This window comes from Odocoileus virginianus, chromosome 34 (assembly GCF_023699985.2).
Source record: "Odocoileus virginianus isolate 20LAN1187 ecotype Illinois chromosome 34, Ovbor_1.2, whole genome shotgun sequence".
Taxonomy (NCBI): domain Eukaryota; kingdom Metazoa; phylum Chordata; class Mammalia; order Artiodactyla; family Cervidae; genus Odocoileus; species Odocoileus virginianus.
Window position 1 is genome coordinate 16,123,522 of NC_069707.1, and position 20,225 is coordinate 16,143,746.

The window sequence follows — 20,225 nt, forward strand, 5'->3', positions numbered from 1 at the left end:
AATAGAAACTATACTTGAATTTTAAATTTTTTTCTTTGGCTAGTGATATGCTGTATATCTACTCTTGTGACCCTGGACAGTGGCAGCACAGGTCTTCCCCGCTCCCCCCCCCCAAGAAAATATCATTTTTACTATGGATTGAAAACTGATACAATAGTGTTATCATGCCTAAATTTTCCAGCCTCTTTGATCCATAAGCTAATTTTTAGGCGAAATCCTGATAGGATAATCACCAACAAACCTAAATAAACAAATAGTGCTGGCAAAAGAAATTACTCCATGTGATGCAAGGCTGTAAGGGGCATAGTAATGTTCAAGGTGTGGGAAATCAAATACAGATATACTCAGCTGCCCTAGGTCCCTGGATCGTTGCCTCTTTTATTAATATTTAAAGTATCCTATTACCATCACCAGCCTGGATACTCCGCCCATGTGAGAATGAGTTCTTTAGACCCAGCAGCCCTAGAACTTCCTCTCACGTTAGGAAAGAAAAAGGGAAGGAAGTGAAGGGAAAGGGAAGAAAAGCCGCACAGGAAATGGGGGTGGGGATGGGGGGGGCGGTGATGGGGTGGAGAGAGAATGAGGAAAGGAGGCAGGCTTTCACGGCCCAGGAGAGCACTCTAGGAACTAAAGCAACGGGGCATGGAAGAGTCCTACCCTGGACAACACAGGTCAGTTAGAAAAAAAGAGCCTGAAGTGGGGAACCAACACGACTGCGGTAGCAGGGATAGTGGACAGATTAGGCATAGGGAAATTATCAGGCTTTCCCCCTCTTTATTATAATATATAAACAGAAACTTCCTTGGGCTCCAGGGGCAACCAGTTTCTCTTCAAGCAGGATTTCTTAGTAGCGCTCTATTTGGTTTCTTCTTTGAGTAAAACATATGTAAATTAAAAGTTCATATAGTTAAAATTCATTCATATTTACCCATTAATAAATGGTGCTTGTTTAAATCCACTCCTCCTTATTCAACATTTTTAAAAATCTTTTGGGTTTTTTTTTGCCACACAGAATTTCGGATTTCAGTTCCTTGACCAGGGATCAAAGCCCGGCTCCTGCAGTAGAAGCTTTGAGTCTTAACCACTAGACTCCCAGGGAAATTCCTAAACATTTTTTAATTCAAAAAGTGTGAAGTCCAAGAGCAAGGCTTGGCATAGCATGTGTCTTTACCAATCAGATGCCACTTATTAGTTTGTCTTATCAGATTTATTAACTGTCCCCTCAACAGGACTGGAGACTACACACCCCTTGAGAGTAAGGGCCTTTTTCTATCCCCAAGACCTAACAAAGAGACTTAACATAAATTGTTGATAATGGCTAGGAAGGATACAGATGAGTGAATAAGTTGAAGAATTAATTTAAAGTCCTTGAGAATACTTGACCTTTGAAGCTATGGCAAATTGCAAGTCCTGGATCAAAAAAGTTCATGGCCAGAAGCAATACTAACCACAGCAAACTGAAGCCAGCAATGAACTCACAAGTTTTGGTTATCAACTAATGCAAGTTTCCTGTGCCTAAGACCTTGCCCAAGAAGAGACACTGGTCAAAGATGTATGTACAACTTTTTAAAGAAGTTTTTAAAGAAGTAATATTTTATACTTTAACTTAAGAGGTGGGGGAAAGTTGCCTCAGCACCTCTCTAAGGCTCTGCCTGCCAGAATCATAAACACTTGCATACAACAGAGCGAAGGGCTTTGCTGAGAGTGCTGGTTCTGATAAGTTCTGGAGCGTGTATTTCTTTAACATTTAGAGCCCTTAAAAAAGCTAAGATCCTGCTGTAAAAGAGAAGATCACAACATTTAAGCGAGATCCCAATGTGTTACAGACTTAAACTCATTTTACAGTAGTTACCTTAATAAATCTATTTGTAGGTCATAGATGGGTTTTGGTAAATTTATCCTTAATCTGCTCTTTCTTGACATCAAGTCAATTCATTCATTCATTCAGCATATATGGTACATCTACAAGAGGCCCCGTGTTAGACAAAGAAAAATAATAAATGAGGTGAAGTTCTTGTCCCCAAGAAACACAGTTACATTCCTCAAATGTGCAGTTAGATTAATGCTCTTAACTTACTCAGTTCTCACAAAATGGAGCATCAGAGAAATAACGTTTTCTCTGTGATCTTAGCATTCTGTAGCTGGTGGACATATGGTTCTTCTATATTCAAACACCACCAATGCCTCTTTCATTTTTAACTTTATTTGGCAAAGCAGCACTGCATAAACTGTTCAGTAACTAGGACACAGCTTACACAGCATGTTAAATCCATATACATTATGAGCAGCAAGTTAGAAACAGAAAAAACAACACTAAGCTACAAGTCTCCTATCATTTTTAAAGAGAAAAAGGAAGAACTATGTCAGTTATGTCCAATCTGAACAGCCGAGTGTTTTAAGGGACATCATCTGCCATCTCCTTAAGTCTTAATATTTACAAATGCTTACTTTTAAGGTAACAAAGCAGCTGATTGTATCTACAACATGCTATTCTATGACACCACATCAAAAGCTTTAAAAAGGAAGCTCATCTCTATTTTCTTAGTAGCATCTAACATATACCCAAAAACCAAGAATCTCAACTTGTGAATGATGGTGTTATCTGCTGCACAAAAGCAATCCGATAAATTAACATCAGAACAGAATTAAGTGCCTAAGAAAAGTCACTCCTCAAAATCAATTCACAAACCATGTTTTCCATTTTGCAGAACCCCTTCTTTTAATATTTAAAGGAAAACGTGGGCATGTTAAAGTAATAATACACAAATTTATATTTTTCATCCTTCTTCTTTCCAATCTGGCTTCTGTGCCTCTCTGAAGAATTAGAAACCCCACAAATCCACACATTTTCATGCTGAAAATAGTGTAAGAAAGTTCAAAACAAGCTGTGATGCTGTTGATTTTCAAAAGCTTTGAGGACTGAGATGAGCAATCCACTGTAATATTATTATACTGGTCAAGCTGATGTTGCTTTTACAGTTCATCCCTGGGGGGAGAAAGAGAGAAATATATAAGTAGGAGTTACATATGATAAAACTTGGCTTTCTAACAGTTTAGATACAACTAATAAATCAGTAAAAATATACTGATCCCCAAGCAATATATTACATTGAAAAAAGGCAAAAACAAAAAAACCCTAAGCAAATGATTGAGGTCAAAGCAGAAATGGAAACCAGCCATTTCAAACATTGTTCATGCTACTCCAGAATGAATAATGAAAACTAAAGGGCCTGAATTCTTTATTTTTTAATTCAAAAGTAATTTTCTTCCTTCAAGACCAAAAATTCAGAGAAATGATAACTTTTAGATCCAGGATCTTGCTAATACTATTTATTGTAAAATAATAACTTGAGTATTTAGAGTTCAGATAAGTCTTTATAGTTACATTCACAAAACTGGACAAAAATTTAGTCTTTTGTTTAGAGTATCTGTTGAGTATATTGTTGAGCAATCACTGAGTGTGTCAATCTCAACCCAAACTCTGTGAGAAAAAGCATCACCTGTAGGTATAATATACCTGTCAGCTGATTTCATAAGGCAGCTTTATCAGCTCTAAGAGAAAGCATTTGCTCAGCCAGGTGCAGCACTGTACCAGCAACTGCCAGTGAGAGGAGGGAAGGAATAAAAATGCAGTCTAAAGTAAACAGTATGGTACATAAATTATACCTCTTAATAAAGTTGCTAAAAGTGAAAAAATAAAGCTACCAGAAAAGCTTCTTATTTGAGGATAATCTGAGGAACAAGCAACACTGTTAAATATTCAAGTACTTTAGGGGTAAAGAAGGATGATGTTTGCAACTAAATATCAAATGATTCAGGGGAAAAAAGTTACATATGTGTGTATGTGTGTATATATATATATAGAAAGGGAATGAAAAGGAATGTGGAAAGTGTTAATAATTGTTAACTCTGGATGAAAAGATTCAGGAGCTCTTTGCACAATTCTTGCAACTTGTCTGTAACAAAATTTTTTTTATGTTTTTAAAAAACTATTAAATAAATTTGAAGGGAAGATAGATAAAGAGCTAAAATCTCCCAGGTACGTGGTGAATTAAGGGATTTTTGGACAATATGGTATTTTCTATAAAATATGAATTTTATAAATTGTGCAAGAAAATATTTTAAAAATGATTTCTCCCATAAGCTGTCTTTGTCATACAGTACTGAATTATCTGTTAAATGATAAGTTATCAGTTCTGGCTCCTCTTAATATATTCTTCCAAATAACATAAGTACTATAGTTCTCATAAAACAGTTTTTACTGAAATTCATACAATTAAAGAGTTGACTTGCAAAATGCTCTATTCATAAATTTACTTGTGCTTTTTAAAATATGAATTAAAAATACTATTGTTTTTTAATAATTTTACCACATTTTATTGACCAGTTGCAAGGTACTAAGGATTTTGTCAATAGATATCCTTATTGCCCAACAATATAGTACAACATTTCTAAATATCCTCTCCATTTAAAAATTTTTTTGAAAAGGGAAAAGGATTAAAAACTCTCAACAAACTGGGTATAGAGGGAACGTACCTCAACATAATAAAGGCCACATATGACAAGCTCACAGCTAACATCATTCTCAATGGTGAAAAACTGAAAGCTTTTCCTCTAAAATCAGGAACAAGACAAGGATGCCCACTCTCGCCACTTTTATTCAACATAGTACTGGAAATCCTAGCCAGAGCAATTAGGCAAGAAAAAGAAATAAAAGGCATCAAAATCGGAAAGAAAGACGTAAAACTGTCTTTTTGCAGATGATAACTAACTAAAATTAGTTGTTTCTATATACTAATAATAAACTATCAAAAGAAAAATTAAGAAAACAATCTCATTTACAATTATAGCAAAAAGAATAAAATATCTAGAAGTAAATTTAACCAAGGAGGTGAAAGAGTTGTACACTGAAAACTATAGAATGTTAATGAAAGATACTGAAGATGACACAAATAAATGTAAATATATTTCGTACCCATGAACTGGAAGAATTAATAGTTAAAATATCCATACTACCCACAGTAATCTACTGAATCAATACAATCCCTATCAAAATTTCAATGACATTCTTCACACAAATAGAACAATCCTAAAATTTGTATAGAACCACAAGAGACTCCAAATAGCCAAAGCAGCCTTTAGAAAGAACAATAAGACTGAAGGTATCACACTTCCTGACTTCCAACTATATTACAAAGCCAAAGTAATCAAAACAGTATGGTACTTCGCATAAAAACAGACATAGAGACCAATGGAACAGAGTAAAGAGCCCAGAAATAAACTCATGCATATATGGTCAATTAATTAGGAGCTAAAAATATATGATGAAGAAAGAAAAGTCTCTTCAATAAGTGGTGTTGGGAAAACTGGACAGCCACATAAAAATGGAACGAAACTGGACCTCTATCTTAACACCACATCCCCCAAAATCAAAATGGATTAAAGACTGGAATGTAAGACCTAAACTTATTGTGATGATCATTTTGAAATATACCAAATCACTATGTTGTACACCTAAAACTACTACAATGCTATATGTCAATTATATCTCAACAAAACTGGTGAAAAAAAAATCATACCGTTAAAAAATATTTAATGATGAGGGACAATGTTGATGATATTTTATTAAATAAAGAGAGATTACAAAATAAAACTATGATCTCAGGACTACAAGAAATGTATATACTTCTATGGATATAGAGAAAAGAAGAAAAAAATCTATAAAATGTTAATAAGAGGTGATCTCTAAATTCTGGGATTATGGGTGACTTTTATTCTTTTGTGTTTGTTTTTTCCTATTTTTACAATGCATGTACATTACTTTGATAGGAACAGTACTGTGGAAACCAAATAGAAGGCAATTTATATTAACAGTATCATCCCTCCCCCAACCCCCACACACACAAAGGAAAAGAAATTAAGTTTACAGATCTGAATTATAACGTATTAAGGAAATTATTTAAAGTGTTAAGGAAAACCAAAAATTTGCTGCTATGGCATGTATAACCTTGTCATATCCTACGACTCCAAAATCTATTAACCTTCTTAATTTTTCCTAATATTTAAAAGTCTACATAACCATATTTTTCTTTATCTGACTTACATGCATAGATCATTTAAAATAAAAAATAGTATGTACTAAATTTCTACAAAGGCTCTTTAAAACTGCTATATATGTGCTAATATTAATTAGATTCAGTTCAGTTCAGTTCAGTTGCTCAGTAATGTCTAATTCTTTGTGACCCCAAGGACTGCAGCACGTCAGGCTTCTCTGTCCATCACCAACTCCTGGAGTTTGCTCAAACTCATGTCCATCGAGTCAGTGATGCCATCTAACCATCTCATCCTCTTTTGTCCCCTTCTCCTCCCACCTTCAATCTTTCCCAGCATCAGGGTCTTTTCCAATGAGTCAGTTCTTCACATCAGGTGGCTGAAGCATTGGAGTTTCAGCTTCAGCACCAGCCCTTCCAATGAATATTCATGATTGATTTCCTTTAGGATGGACTGGTTGGATCTCCTTGTAGTCCAAGGGACTCTCGAGAGTCTTTTCCAACCCCACAGTTCAAAAGCATCAATTCTTCAGCACTCAGTGTTCTTTATGGTCCAACTCTCATATCTATACATGACTACTAGAAAAACCATAGCTTTGACTAGATGGACCTTTGTTGGCAAAATAATGTCTCTGCTTTTTAATATGCTATCTAGGTTGGTCATACCTTTCCTACCAAGGAGCAAGCGTCTTAATTTCATGGCTGCAGTCAACATCTACAGTGATTTTGGGGCCTCCCAAAAGTAAAGTCTGTCACTGTTTCTCCATTGTTTTCCCATCTATTTGCCATGAAGTGATGGGACCGGATGACATGATCTTAGTTTTCTGAATATTGAGTTTTAAGTCAGCTTTTTCACTCTCCTATTTCATCAAGAAGCTCTTTAGTGCTTCTTCACTTTCTGCCATAAGGGTGGTGTCATCTGCATATTTGAGGTTACTGATATTTCTCCCGGCAATCTTGATTTCAGCTTGTGCTTCATCTAGCCCAGCATTTTGCATGATGTACTCTGCATATGTTAAATAAGCAGGGTGACAAAATATACAACCTTGACGTACTCCTTTCCCAATTTGGAACCAGTCTGCTGTTTCTTGTCTGGTTCTAACTGTTGCTTCTTGACCTGCATACAGATTTCTCAGGAGGCAGGTCAGGTGGTCTGGTATTCCCTTCTCTTGAAGAATTTTCCACGGTTTGTTGTGATCCACACAAAGGATTTGTTGTAGTCAATAAAGCAGAAATAGAAGTTTTTTTGGAACTCTCTTGCTTTTTTGATGATCCAATGGATACTGGCAATTTGATCTCTGGTTCTTCTGCCTTTTCTAAATCCAGCTTGAACATACGGAAGTTCACTGTTCACATACTGTTAAAGCCTGGCTTGGAGAATTTTGAGCATTATTTTGCTAGTGTGTGAGATGAGTCCAATTGTGTTGTAGTTTGAACATTCTTTTGCATTGTCTTTCTTTGAAATTGGAATGAAAACAGACCTTTTTCAGTCCTGTGGCCACTGCTGAGTTTTCCAAATTTGCTGGCATACTGAGTATAGCACTTTAACAGCATCATCTTTTAGGATTTGAAATAGCTCAATTGGAATTTCATCACCTCCACTAGTTTTGATCTTACTGATGCTTCCTAAGGCCCACTTGACTTCATATTATTTAGATTATTAATTATTTAGATTGGTTATTTAGTTTCATATTAATTGGATTAATAACTATATGTAACATATTACTTTATTGTATAATAAATAATTATACACAATTATTAGGCTAATAACTGTAAGACACTAATATTTAGTATTTTATATTCTTTATCAAGAACTGAAAATATGTACTGTCAGGAAATAACAATCAAAATCTATGAATGTTTTCTAATTAATGGGCTTTCTGAGGTAATACAAGCTTTGTACAACTAACTTTGTGCAAAGCATTATGAAAAGACATAAAAAGAATTCCAAAAGTAACAATATCCTAGCCTTTAAGGATGCAAAGTTTATCATAATGCTGTGTAACACATGTACAGAAATTAAAAAGGGACACTATAGAACAATTTGGAACACAGGATCAATTGGATAAAGAAATTAAAAAGGGACAGTATAGAAACAATTCAGAACACAGGATCAATTGGACCTATACCATCAATCCTAGAAATGCCCAGTCAGTTCAAAACATCCTTTTCATGAATACATGGCACTTTAAGAAGATATAGACAAAGTACCTATGGAACAAGAACCCTGAAACATTCCTCTGTTTCAAAAAACAGAGATGGACTTATTCCATCGACCCTTGTGGCTATTAAAAACAGAAATAAAACTTACCAGAAGATTAACAAAATGTTGATTTCTAGGTATGTAAAATATACATGTATGTAAAAAATAAAATATAAATAAATATTTGCATTTAGTTAGTTGCAACCAACTAATGCATCTATTACCTATCTATAGTCTTGAACATAATACCACAGATTTTAGGCCTACAGCCTATTTATCTGGCATTCTCTCTCCTTTAATTAATCCATCAGAATTGCAAGGAATATTTTTCCAAGTATAAGGGGACAAAAGTCTACATTCAAGTTTCCAGGTTTATCTGACATGAAAATTCGGCATGCCCACTAAGTCCTCTCTCTTTTTCTTTTTCCCCATCTAGTTTCTATCACGTCTTTCCAGCAAAGCTTGGATCTCACTCTCACAGAGCACTCGCCTTAGCTTTGGATGCCTCAATTAGAGAAGGATGGAAAGCAGGTGAGAAATAAGGGAATATTTCTAAGAAAGCACTGGGATGAGTCCTTAAATTAATCCTGAAGAAAAAAACCATCTAGCCTGACAAGAAACTGACTTAGGAAGCTTTTTACATAATTACCATGTGAGATGAGAAAATATAAGTGACTTTTTAATCACATTCTATCCTTACCACCGCTTTAATTCAGCCCACCATCACCACACCCCTGATTTGCTATAGGTATCTTCTATTTCTGGCTATAGCTTTATCCCCTTCCAATCTACTCTCTACCCTACTACCAAAATTCTCTTTCTGAAATGGAATTCTGACCCCTTCACTGCCTGGCTTGAACAACTGCTCCCTACCACCCTCAAGCCAGAGTTAACACACTGCTAACGGCCTGTTGGTCTCGTTTATTGGATCCTCTACCTAACTGTAGTTCCACTAGAATAGTCAGTTTCAAATTCACAGCTGTGTATTCCTGGCCCTGCAGCAAGGCCCACACAGTGGGCACTCACACACTTGTTAAATTAATGATGTATTAGAAGGTCATCACACTGAATATGCTTAACAAATTTAACGGAATTGCCAAAGAAAAGTATTAGATACTGCTTTTTCAAAGGCAATTTATTTTTTTTTTGGGGGGTTTGGGGATAGTTTATTATATAACAATAGAAAATGGGAACACTTAGCTTTCTTAACCCCTGTCTTCTGTACTGGGATGTTGAAGAACTCCATGACTGAGTTCCTTTGCTCTTGAAAATGCTAATATTCCTTTTATGTAGAGTGCTCATAGGGACTGCATCTCCCTTGCATGTGCTCCATAAAATGCAGGTTATTTGTTCATTAAAAGCCTTCTGTGTGCCTTCTTAGGGATGGCTTTGCTTTGTTTTTCTGGTCTTACGCTCTTTTACACATGTGCAAAGGCAATTTAAAACAAATGCATTTTTTTTTCCCTGTCAAGGACAGTTTAAGCATAGATTAGCCTGATGGCAGTAGAAACAGGACATATAAAAACTAGACACCTTCTCAAATCTCTTTCATACCCAAATTTAAAAAGAAGCAGAGATACCTGCTCCATGGGAGGAAAGGGGAAGGAAGGAGGTGGTGAGAGCTGACTTCAGACTACATCTGGCTGAGGACCTCTTCCTCTCTGACTTAAAGTTAAGTCTGTCTGCTGTGATGCCTGGTAAAGAGAAGAGGGCAGCGGCAGAGAGAACTGAGATGACGCATACATGTGGGAGCAGCTGCTTCTCTCTATAGCCACAGCTCCTGTCAGAGACCCTGGCTCCCCACCCGGTCTCTGCTCTCATTGGGTTCCAGTAAAATCGTTTCCTTACCTTTAGGTCTAGAGAGGTAACAGCTTCCTACCATCACCTTGGAAATCCCTGGTCCCTGGCTATGCCACATCCTTCACCGGTTCCCATAACTTTTCCCGTGTTTCTTTGAATAGTCCCTTCACTAAAATCACTTCAAAATCCTGGCTAAGCACACTTGGACCTTGACTGACAATTTATGAACACAAAAAGGAAGAGCAGATGAATGGTCCCTTAAGATTTTAAGTTAACCGTTGATGCTTTACTCTTTCAAACATTCTATTTTCTAATAATTTCTTTCAGCACAAATTTAACGTCAGTTTTTTTTTTCCAACTTCATTTCCAGATTCTGTTTTATATTCTTTAAACTTCATGATTTACAACTAAGCAACTGATTACCTCTGTAATTATAACTACATCTTTGGATGTAGGAAAATGTGTTTGAAAAGATAGTAAATTTGCAATAGAAAAAAATAGAAAATCCTCTTAGTACAACTGGAGAAAAGTTTCCTATGTGCATACATGTAAAATTGCTCAGTATTCTAAAAAGTTGAAGGCCAAAAAGAAAACCAAGTATATATATATATATATATATTTAAATATTTGGTAAATGACTGAACAATTGTCCATAGATTTAAAAATTATTCTAAATTTAATACAAATAGTTTAGTCTTATCAGGGGTAAAATACAGGTAAGTGGAAGCCTGAAGCTTATATAATTGGGTAAGGGTGGGGGCGGGTGAACTGCTTTATGAAGGGAAAAAAAAAAAAACGAGGCTATGTATATAAAATTTGGTATAAGGCCATGACTGGCCCAAAGGAAGTGAGGGCCCAGAAACTTAAGTTTCATTACCTTCAAGCTAAATCTACTTCTGCTTATAAAAACAAAACTCGTTTTGTATATATCTGGTTATAGAAACAAAAAGCACTCTTACCTGATACCCTACTTCAGTAATATCAGTGATATGTTTGCCACATTTATAGAGCAGCAATCATAATATTTTGTAATTATATAGCCATACTAGAAGCAAAGTGAAGGAAGTTTGTAACTATATCTGATTCTAATTGACAAGACTGCTAGCTTTTAAAAAATTTTTTAAAAAAAGTGGCTGTGCTCCAGGTTAGAATTCAAAGAAAACAGCTATAACTACACGGTGAAGTGAAAGTCGCTCAGTTGTGCCCAACTGTTTAAGACCCCATGGACTGACTATACATGTAATTCTCCAGGCCAGAATACTGGAGTGGGTAGCCTTTCCCTTCTCCAAGGGATCTTCCCAATCCAGGAATCAAACCCAGGTCTCCTGCATCACAGGTGGATTCTTTACCAGCTGAGCCACAAGGGAAGTCCTTAACTTTATTAACAACTACATTAGGTGGAGAATTAAAATACATTTCCTAATAAGGATTAACAGAAATGGCCAGTCAGAATTAATCAAAAGTAAAACTCAGTTTTGAACAAACAAAGTTAGATTCATTACCACTTTTGCTGTTAAACATTCATTAAAAAGGTATCTTCCCTCTTTCCAGAAAACAAAATTGAGAGGTCTATGAAGCCTGGTGTGTTGCAGTTCACGGGGTCACAAAGAGTCAGACACTACTTAGCGAACGAAAAACAACATTAAATCTATAATCGCCATTTTACTTATTAAGAAATCATCTTAAAATAAGTACCTCTGTCAAGTAAAAACAGATTCTAAAACAAGGAAACAGTTTTACCTGCCTTATTTTGGCAGGTAATTTCAAGTAGTCTTAGCTAATGTCTTACTTATGGATCTCACTCCCTCCCCCTGGAGAGAGTGGGCAGTGGAAGAAGGAAGACAGGAAACAGAAAGCTTGGCTTCAAAGGGAATATCCAGAGATGCTGAGACACAGAAACAAAAGTGGGCGTTAAACGAGCCATGCTGTGCTGAAGACATGCCGCATGCTGTTGACCCTTTGGGTGGGTGTGTGAGACCTGGGCACTCACAGAACCCCCTTCCCTCCCCACGGACTTAGAAGAGCTCAACAATTGGCCAGTCTATTGTATAAAATGGTAAGCTTCTTCCTTACTATGGTTCTGAAATAACAGCAGGATATAAAACAGGCACAGGTTGTCAGGCATCTATGAACCTGATTGAAAGAGAGAAGTCAAGCTCAGAGCAAGAATGTCCTCTCTGGCATTGACACCTTCGAAAACTGGGACAAGAGTATCTTTTCCCTTCTCTTTCTTCATAACAATGCTATAATAGAAGATGAACTATGGCAGGAAATGATCCCTTCTCTTCAGATGAAAGCCTTCATTTCCATGACCATATAGCAGATATAAAAATTAGTTGTCAATATAGAAACAGAGTGGCTGATAATAAAGTAAAATTTAGAAAGCATGACTGACAGCCTCTTTAAAAAGAAAAACACCTTTGTGCCAACCAAGTCTCACCCCCCTTTCCCAAAGATGAGTTAAATCAAAAGAAGGACAGACCATGCAAAACTTTTCTACATTTTTAATGTAGTGAATTTCTGATATTAAAATGGAGTAGCAGAAAGGTGACAACCAAAAACGCGGCTCTTGCAGTCTGATCTCTGAACATCCACACCCTTTCACCTTGCGTGTGTGGAAGAAGAAAGAGCAGAAGATAAAATCACTTCCACCTGGACCACTGCTTTTCTTTATCTGTTAAAGGCACGTATATCACTCCCATCAGAGGCTTCATTTTGACACTGCCATCTTGCAGCTTGTCATACTGCTCCAACATCTGGTTTCCACCTGCAGGACCAACTGGCAATATCAATCTTCCACCAGGCTTTAACTGGTCTATTAACTAAAAGAAAGAGAAAAGGACACACACACCAAGTTATAGATTTTTTATTAAGAATCGTTTTATATCACTACACACAACTTTCAGTGTCCATGGGCAGAAAGCAAAAATGTACCTTATTTAAGTGCATACATTCTTCCATTGTTAAACTTGTTACTCAATTACTCACTTACTCATTTACTACTGACCTCCTCTACTACAATACAAATTCTCTGATGACGGGGACTGTGTCTTATTCATCTTTGTGCCCTTAGCATCAAACACAGTACCTAGTACAACTGCAAAGCTCAAAATGTTTGAGTTGAACCACATAATATGGACTATCCTCTTGAGAAGACCAAAGGCAAAGCAGAAAATTTCAATTCCTGTATGCCTGTTATCAATCTTTGCAGTTTGGGAGGGAAGAGGGGAAGTGAAGACAATCAGCAAGGAATCCCTATCCTATCTAAGAATTTAAGGCATCACTGAACCAGAGATAAGGGAACTCCAGTTTTATAACTGAATTTAGGATCACAGGCAGCATGACGTGATAAAGGAAGGTAGGGTTGGGGTCCCTGCAGCATTAGAATGAGGACGCCCCTTGTCAATGAAGAACCAAAATTGCTCAGTTAAAGCCCCTCCGGTTAGAAAATTTTTAAGTCACATGTTACAATGTGAATGCAGCCTGAAAGATGATCATCAATCAAAAACAGTAAGGAAAAAACCTTCCCAGAGAAGGGTGTCCTTAATTAAAAATCTGGTTGTCAGCAAGTCTTATGTTTTCCCTTTTAATTCCTCTAAATGTCAAGATTTTCAATGAAAAAATAGGCTTCTTCCCTCTCTCTCAATCTTGCTCCTTTAATCCATTAATTTTAAAACCTTTTAGCTGTCTTTTTTTATAGTGCTTACTTCTAAAGCATGTCATTTTTTTTTAACTGAAATATAATTGACATATAAACACTGTGTTAGTTTTAGGTGTACAACATAATGATTCAACATATGTATATAATGTAAAATGATTACTACAATAAACTTAATTAACATCTATTCTCACACATAATTACAATTTTTTTCTTGTGATGAAAACTTTTAAGGTTTACTCTCTTAGCAACTTTTAATTATATAATATAGTATACAGTCACCATGCCGAATAACATTTCCTTTTCTACTTCAAATTACATGCCAGATGAGGACTAAGGTCTCATACATAAACATTTGTCCCTCAGTATCCAAGGGGGACTGGTCCCAGGACATTATCTCTGATACTAAAATCCACAGACATGCAAGTTCCTTATAGACTATGGTGTAGTACCTCCATATAACCTATACATCCCATGTACTTTAATCATCTCTAGCTTACTGATTACATTTAATACAAGGCATATACCATGTAAACAGCTGCCAGGTACAACTTCAAACTGCAACAACAAATTCAAGTTCTCTGCTTTTTGTAACTTTCTGGAAAATTTTTTCTGAATATTTTCGATCTGTGATTGGTTGAATCCTTGAATGTGGAACCCTTGGATACAAAGGGCCAGCTGCATTCTGCTTCTTTCCCCTAATCCAACCAATATCATTTTTTATGAAAACCATTTTCTGTTATGACTGTGTAAACATAACTTGCAGCTGAGCCAAGAGGTACTCAGTTACTGTTTCCTTTCTTATAGAATAGCTGTTTTCTCTGCAGTTAAAAACTGAAGCTTTTTCTTTTTTTTCACTCACTTAATTTTCTTTGTAACTGTTTCTCCCAACAGCTTCTTGATGAAGTTTTTATACAGTCAAATCTATTTATAAGCACCTTCCTTTTTTCTTTTACTTCTCTCTCTCTCTCTTTTTTTGTAGGCTCCCTTCTAGTTCTTTTCCTCCTCTGCTCTAAATCTGGACTGGTGAGTCTCTCGGCCTGCTGCATAGCTGTCATACCGGGACTTCCCTTTGCAACAATACTGGCAACTCTGACCATTTCTCTCCTGAACAAGGTGTCCTACCTTCCTAGACGCCATGGCTGCTTCTTTCTGGTTTCTCCCACTGTCTCTCTACTCCCTCATTTTTTGATGACATTTAAAGCAATTCCTCCAGAAGTATTCTGTGAAACAGTATGTGGAATACTTTTAAAGAGATTGAGATTTGCAAGTCTAAAATTATCTTTCTTCTATGTATTTAGTGATATGTGCAGGTACAGGATTCAAGACTGGAAACCATATTCAGTTCACAATTGTGATGCTTTGCCTCTAACTTGTTCATTCTAATGGTGCTTACCTACAGATTGATGCCTTTCTGATTACTGACCCTCAATGAATGATCCATTTTGTTTTTCTGGAAACTTTTAGAATATTCTCTTTATAACATTCTGAAATTTCATGGTGATACTGTGGGTACCCCCCTTTTAAAATATTCATTATACTAGGTACTCAATAGATGTTTTTAAACTACAGAATCATGTCTTTCAGTTCTTGGAAATTTTCTTAGGGCTAATTGTTCCTCATAAAGAATTTCAAGCAGCAGCTCCTCTTTTCAGGCCACAATGTCATCTCTGGTTTCCAAGGTCCTGATGCCTCCAGTTTTTAAGCTTTTGCGGAGTTCTGCAAAACAAACGGCCTCTGCCTGATACTCCCCTCTGCAGTCTCTTTGGTTCAGCTTCCTCCACCCTTCCAGGTCCGTTATTACTTCATCTGCTTTTCTGTCTTCATACACTGTAGCATTCAGGACTGTTAAGTATAATCTCCTAGATAACTGAATATAGAGTTTCATATTTCTTGTTTCTTGTGTTTTCTAGCTGTTATAAGGCGGTATCCAAAGGAGGCATAAACATCCTGACTCTATTATCTTAAAACTGGAAAGCCCCTTCAGCGTGTATGTCTATCTTCAAATTTAATCAGATGTTAAGAGCCACCCCCCAAATAATACTCCACCTGTGACTACAAACGTTCAAATTCATACTGAGCTAAAGCCAGAAATGCCCTTCAAGATCATCTTAGGATCTTAGTAGGGAAGATGAGTCCCGCCCCCAAGAATCTTTCATTTAAACATATTTCTATTTTATATTTTAACTGTTCCTCCTAGGTTGCCAATATTTTCAAAAAACAAAAAAAGTTTAAGAAGTTAAAAAAAAAACCCTACTGATCCTGTGTTTGTATATGAAAATTCATTATTTACTTATGACTTGTACAACTTTCTACATCATGTTAATACTTCTGTTAAAAACTACTAGTTTGGTCTTTTTAAAAAAATAGATAACAGGGCCAGAGAGAATAGTTCATTTTCCTAAAGTCATTCAGCCAGTGAGTAACAAGTCAGTAATCAGAGCATATCTCCAAACTTTCAGCTCCTCATAACTGTGTAAACACACACAAAACTACATCCAGGTTGGGGAGTTAATGAGACTGGGCAAAAGAGACAGAGTCAATTTTAGCCCCTTGTCATCTAGTTAAGAACTGTGTAAAAATCACATGTAATAGAAATCTAAGCCAAGGATTATTTGGGCTGACATAAGTTTATCAGAGTCTTACTAAAATGAAAACTCAATTCTGTACTTAAATATTTCCTTGACTATGTAATACATACTACTAGAATATCCTACCTTCTCATTGCACCTATGCAAATTAAGATTTCTATCTTTCTTCCTACTATTCTTTAAGATTCAGTTCAAATTTTATTACCGTATGAAATCTCCTTCACTATTCTATACAACATACTCCCCGTCCTCTGAACTCCTACAGTGCGTATTTTCTTTTCCCTTCAATATCTATCATATGCTGACGATATGCTATCAAATCATTCATTTCTCTGACATATGTACGATAGATCTCTTTTAGTAAAGTCAGTGAGGATAAGATGTATGACAAATACTTCCTGGTCTTACCCATGCACCTAACATGGTCTTGTACATAACACACCAAGTGATTACCAGGTCATGAACTCCAGAGGGATTTTCCCAATTTTACTGGTGTACTAGTTCTTAGTTGAATCAAATACTGCTCGAAATAAGACAGTCACGAGCTGTGGCTTAGTCATCTTCATGTCATTTATACAACTGTTTGTATATGAAAAAAACTGCCTACTAACTAATTAAAATACACAGCTAATTAAAATTAAAATTCAATTTAAAAAATTGAGCATAATTATCAGCCAAAAAAAAGAAAAAGGGCACAATGTAACATAGATGGTATTTTCAACATCAACAGAAGTCATTTCCTATAAATGTTTAAGAGCTTTAATTGAATGAGGTAGACAAACACAGGAAAAAAAAACCAACTCACTGCCTGGGGCACAACTGGGGCTGCAGCTCCCACATGAATAGCATCGTAAGGGGCTTCTGCGGCATATCCCATTCGTCCATCCCCCACTGAAAGAAAACAGTGCTGTAAACACCTGTTCTGACAGAATTACCCAGCGTGAAGAATTATAGGAGGTTTAAAGTGGCGAAGGACAGATCTTTTTAAAATCACTTAACTAAGTGATGCTGGGACAATGGATAATTCAAAGAAAAAATAGACACTTGGAACCCCACACCTCACGAATACACAAAAATGAACATCAAAAAGATCAAAGGTCTAAATGTAAAAAGTTAAAATGGTAGTATGTCCGAGAAATAATTCAAGGATGTATCTTCATGATTTCAGAGTACCTTAAACAGGATACAAAAAACACTGCAAGAAATGGGTAAGTCTGGCTATATTAAAATTAAGAATTTTTAATTATCAGAAAGAACAGTAAGAGAGTAAAAAGATCACAAAGTGGGAGAAGAGATTTACAATATGTATAAATAGACAAAAGGTTAGTGTATAAAAGTCCTACAAATAAAAGAAAAATATAAATAACTCAATATCTGAATAGACATTTCACAAAAGAGGAAATCCAAATGGCCAAACATATGAAAAAGTGTTCAACTTCACTGAGTAATATTAAAATACAAAATTAAAACCACAGAGATACTACCATACACTAAGTGGGTGAAGAGAAAAATTTAGTCATCCCAAGTATTGGGATTGTGAGGTGAAGCAATAGGAACCTTGATATATTACTGATGGGAATGTAAGTTGGTTCAGTCACTTAAAAAAACAATTTCTGCAATATCTATGGTCACACTCGATGAACTTGTAACAACACATCTACAGAAATAAGTGCTTGTGCGATGAGTGCATCTGGACTTATGTACACTGCAGCACTGTGAATATCTCTAAATCAGAAACAACCCAAAATATCCATCTACAGTAGCATTAGTAAAAAAATTTTGGTAATGTTCCTACATTCGACCGCTATACAGCAATAAAAATCAACCACCATGCAAAAAGGATGAATCTTACAAACATAATAATGAATGAAAAGTCATTCATCACAGAATATGTACTGTATGATTCCATTAAGCTAACATTCAAGATATTAAACATCATTTATGGAACTGCAATTAGGTAGTAAATGCCTAAAACTAGTGATACTAGTTACCACTAGGGAAAGGGAGGTAGTTACAATGAGGAAACAGAAAGCAGAGGACTTTCAAGGTGCTGATAACGTCCTATTTCTTGATCAGTGTGGTGATTAAACAGGTGTTTGGTAAGCTTCACATTTATGTTTTCTGCATATTTTGAGGTCTGTTATTTTTCTCAATATAAAACATACTCACATGGAAATGTGTCCACAAATACTACTGAATGGAAAGTGAAGTTACTCAGTCGTGTCTGACTCTTTGCGACCCCATGGACCATGACCTACCAGGCTCTTCCGTCCATGGAATTTTCCAGGCAAGAGTACTGGAGTGGGTTGCCATTTCCTTCTCCAGGGCATCTTCCCGACCCAGGGATCGAACCCGGGTCTCCGGCATTGCAGGCAGACGCTTTAACCTCTGAGTCACCAGGGAAGCCAACTAAAGAACAATATGTAGAGTACGAGTCAATCTAAAAACTGTGTGTGTGTGTACAATTTATTCATTCGTATATTTATATGTCTAAAAACCTGAGGAGAAAAAGAGGCTTTCTTTACCTTACACACCTCTGTATACCGCTTACATTGTCTACATTCCACACTGATTACTCTGATGTCACTTCTTAAAGAAGCAGTGAAGAGAGAACTCAACATGACATCTTCTGAAACGGTTAACAGTCATGTCACCCATGGTCAAGGCGGCGTAACATTTTAGTTTATTTTCTTGCTTAGTACGTAAAAGTGAATGTTAAAAAAAAAAAAAGCAATAATTAGCTCTGAATACTATTGTCGCTTGCATGGGACTTTTCTGAAAACAAAAATTCTCCAGAGAGGAAATTTTCAAAGCTCTCTGATACTTACCAACCAGTTGCACCCTCCCTGAAGACAAAAGCATTGGATCATCCTTTCTGACATTATTTATTGAGTCATCTACTAGCTCTTTAATGTGGTCAATTCCTATGACTTTTCCACTAGGTCCAACCTAGAAGTGAGAATAATTCGATGGTCTTAATTAGTTTTTCTAAGGTGTCAATAAAATATTTCTTTATCCAAAGTCACGTTCAGCAATGGAAATCAGGACAAATAAACAGTTTAAGCCTCTAATTTGATTGTTAAACACTCAGTTTATTCTACATTATTTGGCAAATACAACTTTCTCAGCCATAACCCTAAGTGAATGATGATATTTCAGTAATTACAAAACCAGAATTATAAAAATGTATAATACTAAGAAAAATGGTGTCTTTCTTCCTTCATTTTTTTCAGACCCAGAACCCTGAAATGGGACTTAGCTACCAATATTAAATGGTAGTTATTAGTGCAACCATTTTCTATTTAAATTCCATTGAAAAGTGTGACTTTAAACATAAAACAGATACATAAAAATTTTATAGGAATTTCTATACTGATTCTGCTGCCACATATGGGAAATATAAAAATACATAAAAAAATCAAAAGACCCTAAATATAAATATTAACTGTAGAACAAAATTAACACAATAAAGACTCTGAAGTCAGACTATCTGGGTTTACATCTAAGTTTCTTACTTACAACTATATAACCTTGACAAGTTATTCTATCAATCAGGTTCCTCAGCTCTAAAGTGAGGAGGAAGTGGGTACATACCCCATAAATGACATGAGGAACTAATAAGAGATTACATGAAAAGCATCATGAACACTGACCAGCACATGGTAAACGTATGAAAAACATTAATTAGTATCATTTTCAAAAAGATAACTCAGAAATAAAATGACTTTTTAAAAAATGATAATGCCTCTGAAACCATAAACAGTCAAGTGTAGAGAACAAGTCATCAATTAAACACCATTTCTAGTATTTAATTACATCCAGTTCAGTTCAGTTCAGTCACTCAGTCATGTCCGACTCTTTGTGACCCCATGAATTGCAGCATGCCAGGCCTCCCTGTCCATCACCAACTCCCAGAGTTTACT

At 36.0% G+C, this 20,225-nt stretch overlaps 2 protein-coding genes across 8 annotated transcripts in view; one reads left to right on the forward strand and one right to left on the reverse strand.

The window, feature by feature from the left end:
- The window catches only part of LRP11 (LDL receptor related protein 11), a 93,613-nt gene that overhangs the window by 54,413 nt on the left and 18,975 nt on the right, over positions 1–20,225 (forward strand). For 2 of the 5 annotated variants that reach the window (XM_070461478.1, XM_070461477.1), the window contains exon 7: positions 8,690–8,784. In XM_070461478.1, coding sequence (XP_070317579.1) covers positions 8,690–8,748 — 59 coding nt within the window. In that variant the 3' untranslated portion in view covers positions 8,749–8,784. Of the gene's footprint in view, positions 1–8,689; positions 8,785–11,810; positions 12,441–14,693; positions 16,993–20,225 lie in introns of those variants that run through there. The other 3 variants (XM_070461476.1, XM_070461479.1, XM_070461475.1) reach the window with 3 other exon arrangements.
- The window catches only part of PCMT1 (protein-L-isoaspartate (D-aspartate) O-methyltransferase), a 43,119-nt gene continuing 25,075 nt past the window's right edge, over positions 2,182–20,225 (reverse strand). The window contains exons 5-9 of one of the 3 annotated variants that reach the window (XM_020910271.2): positions 19,131–19,251; positions 17,108–17,193; positions 12,706–12,875; positions 4,537–4,680; positions 2,182–2,986 (exon numbers count right to left, since the gene is read on the reverse strand). In XM_020910271.2, coding sequence (XP_020765930.1) covers positions 2,974–2,986; positions 4,537–4,680; positions 12,706–12,875; positions 17,108–17,193; positions 19,131–19,251 — 534 coding nt within the window. In that variant the 3' untranslated portion in view covers positions 2,182–2,973. Of the gene's footprint in view, positions 2,987–4,536; positions 4,681–12,658; positions 12,876–17,107; positions 17,194–19,130; positions 19,252–20,225 lie in introns of all 3 variants that reach the window. The other 2 variants (XM_020910272.2, XM_020910273.2) reach the window with 2 other exon arrangements.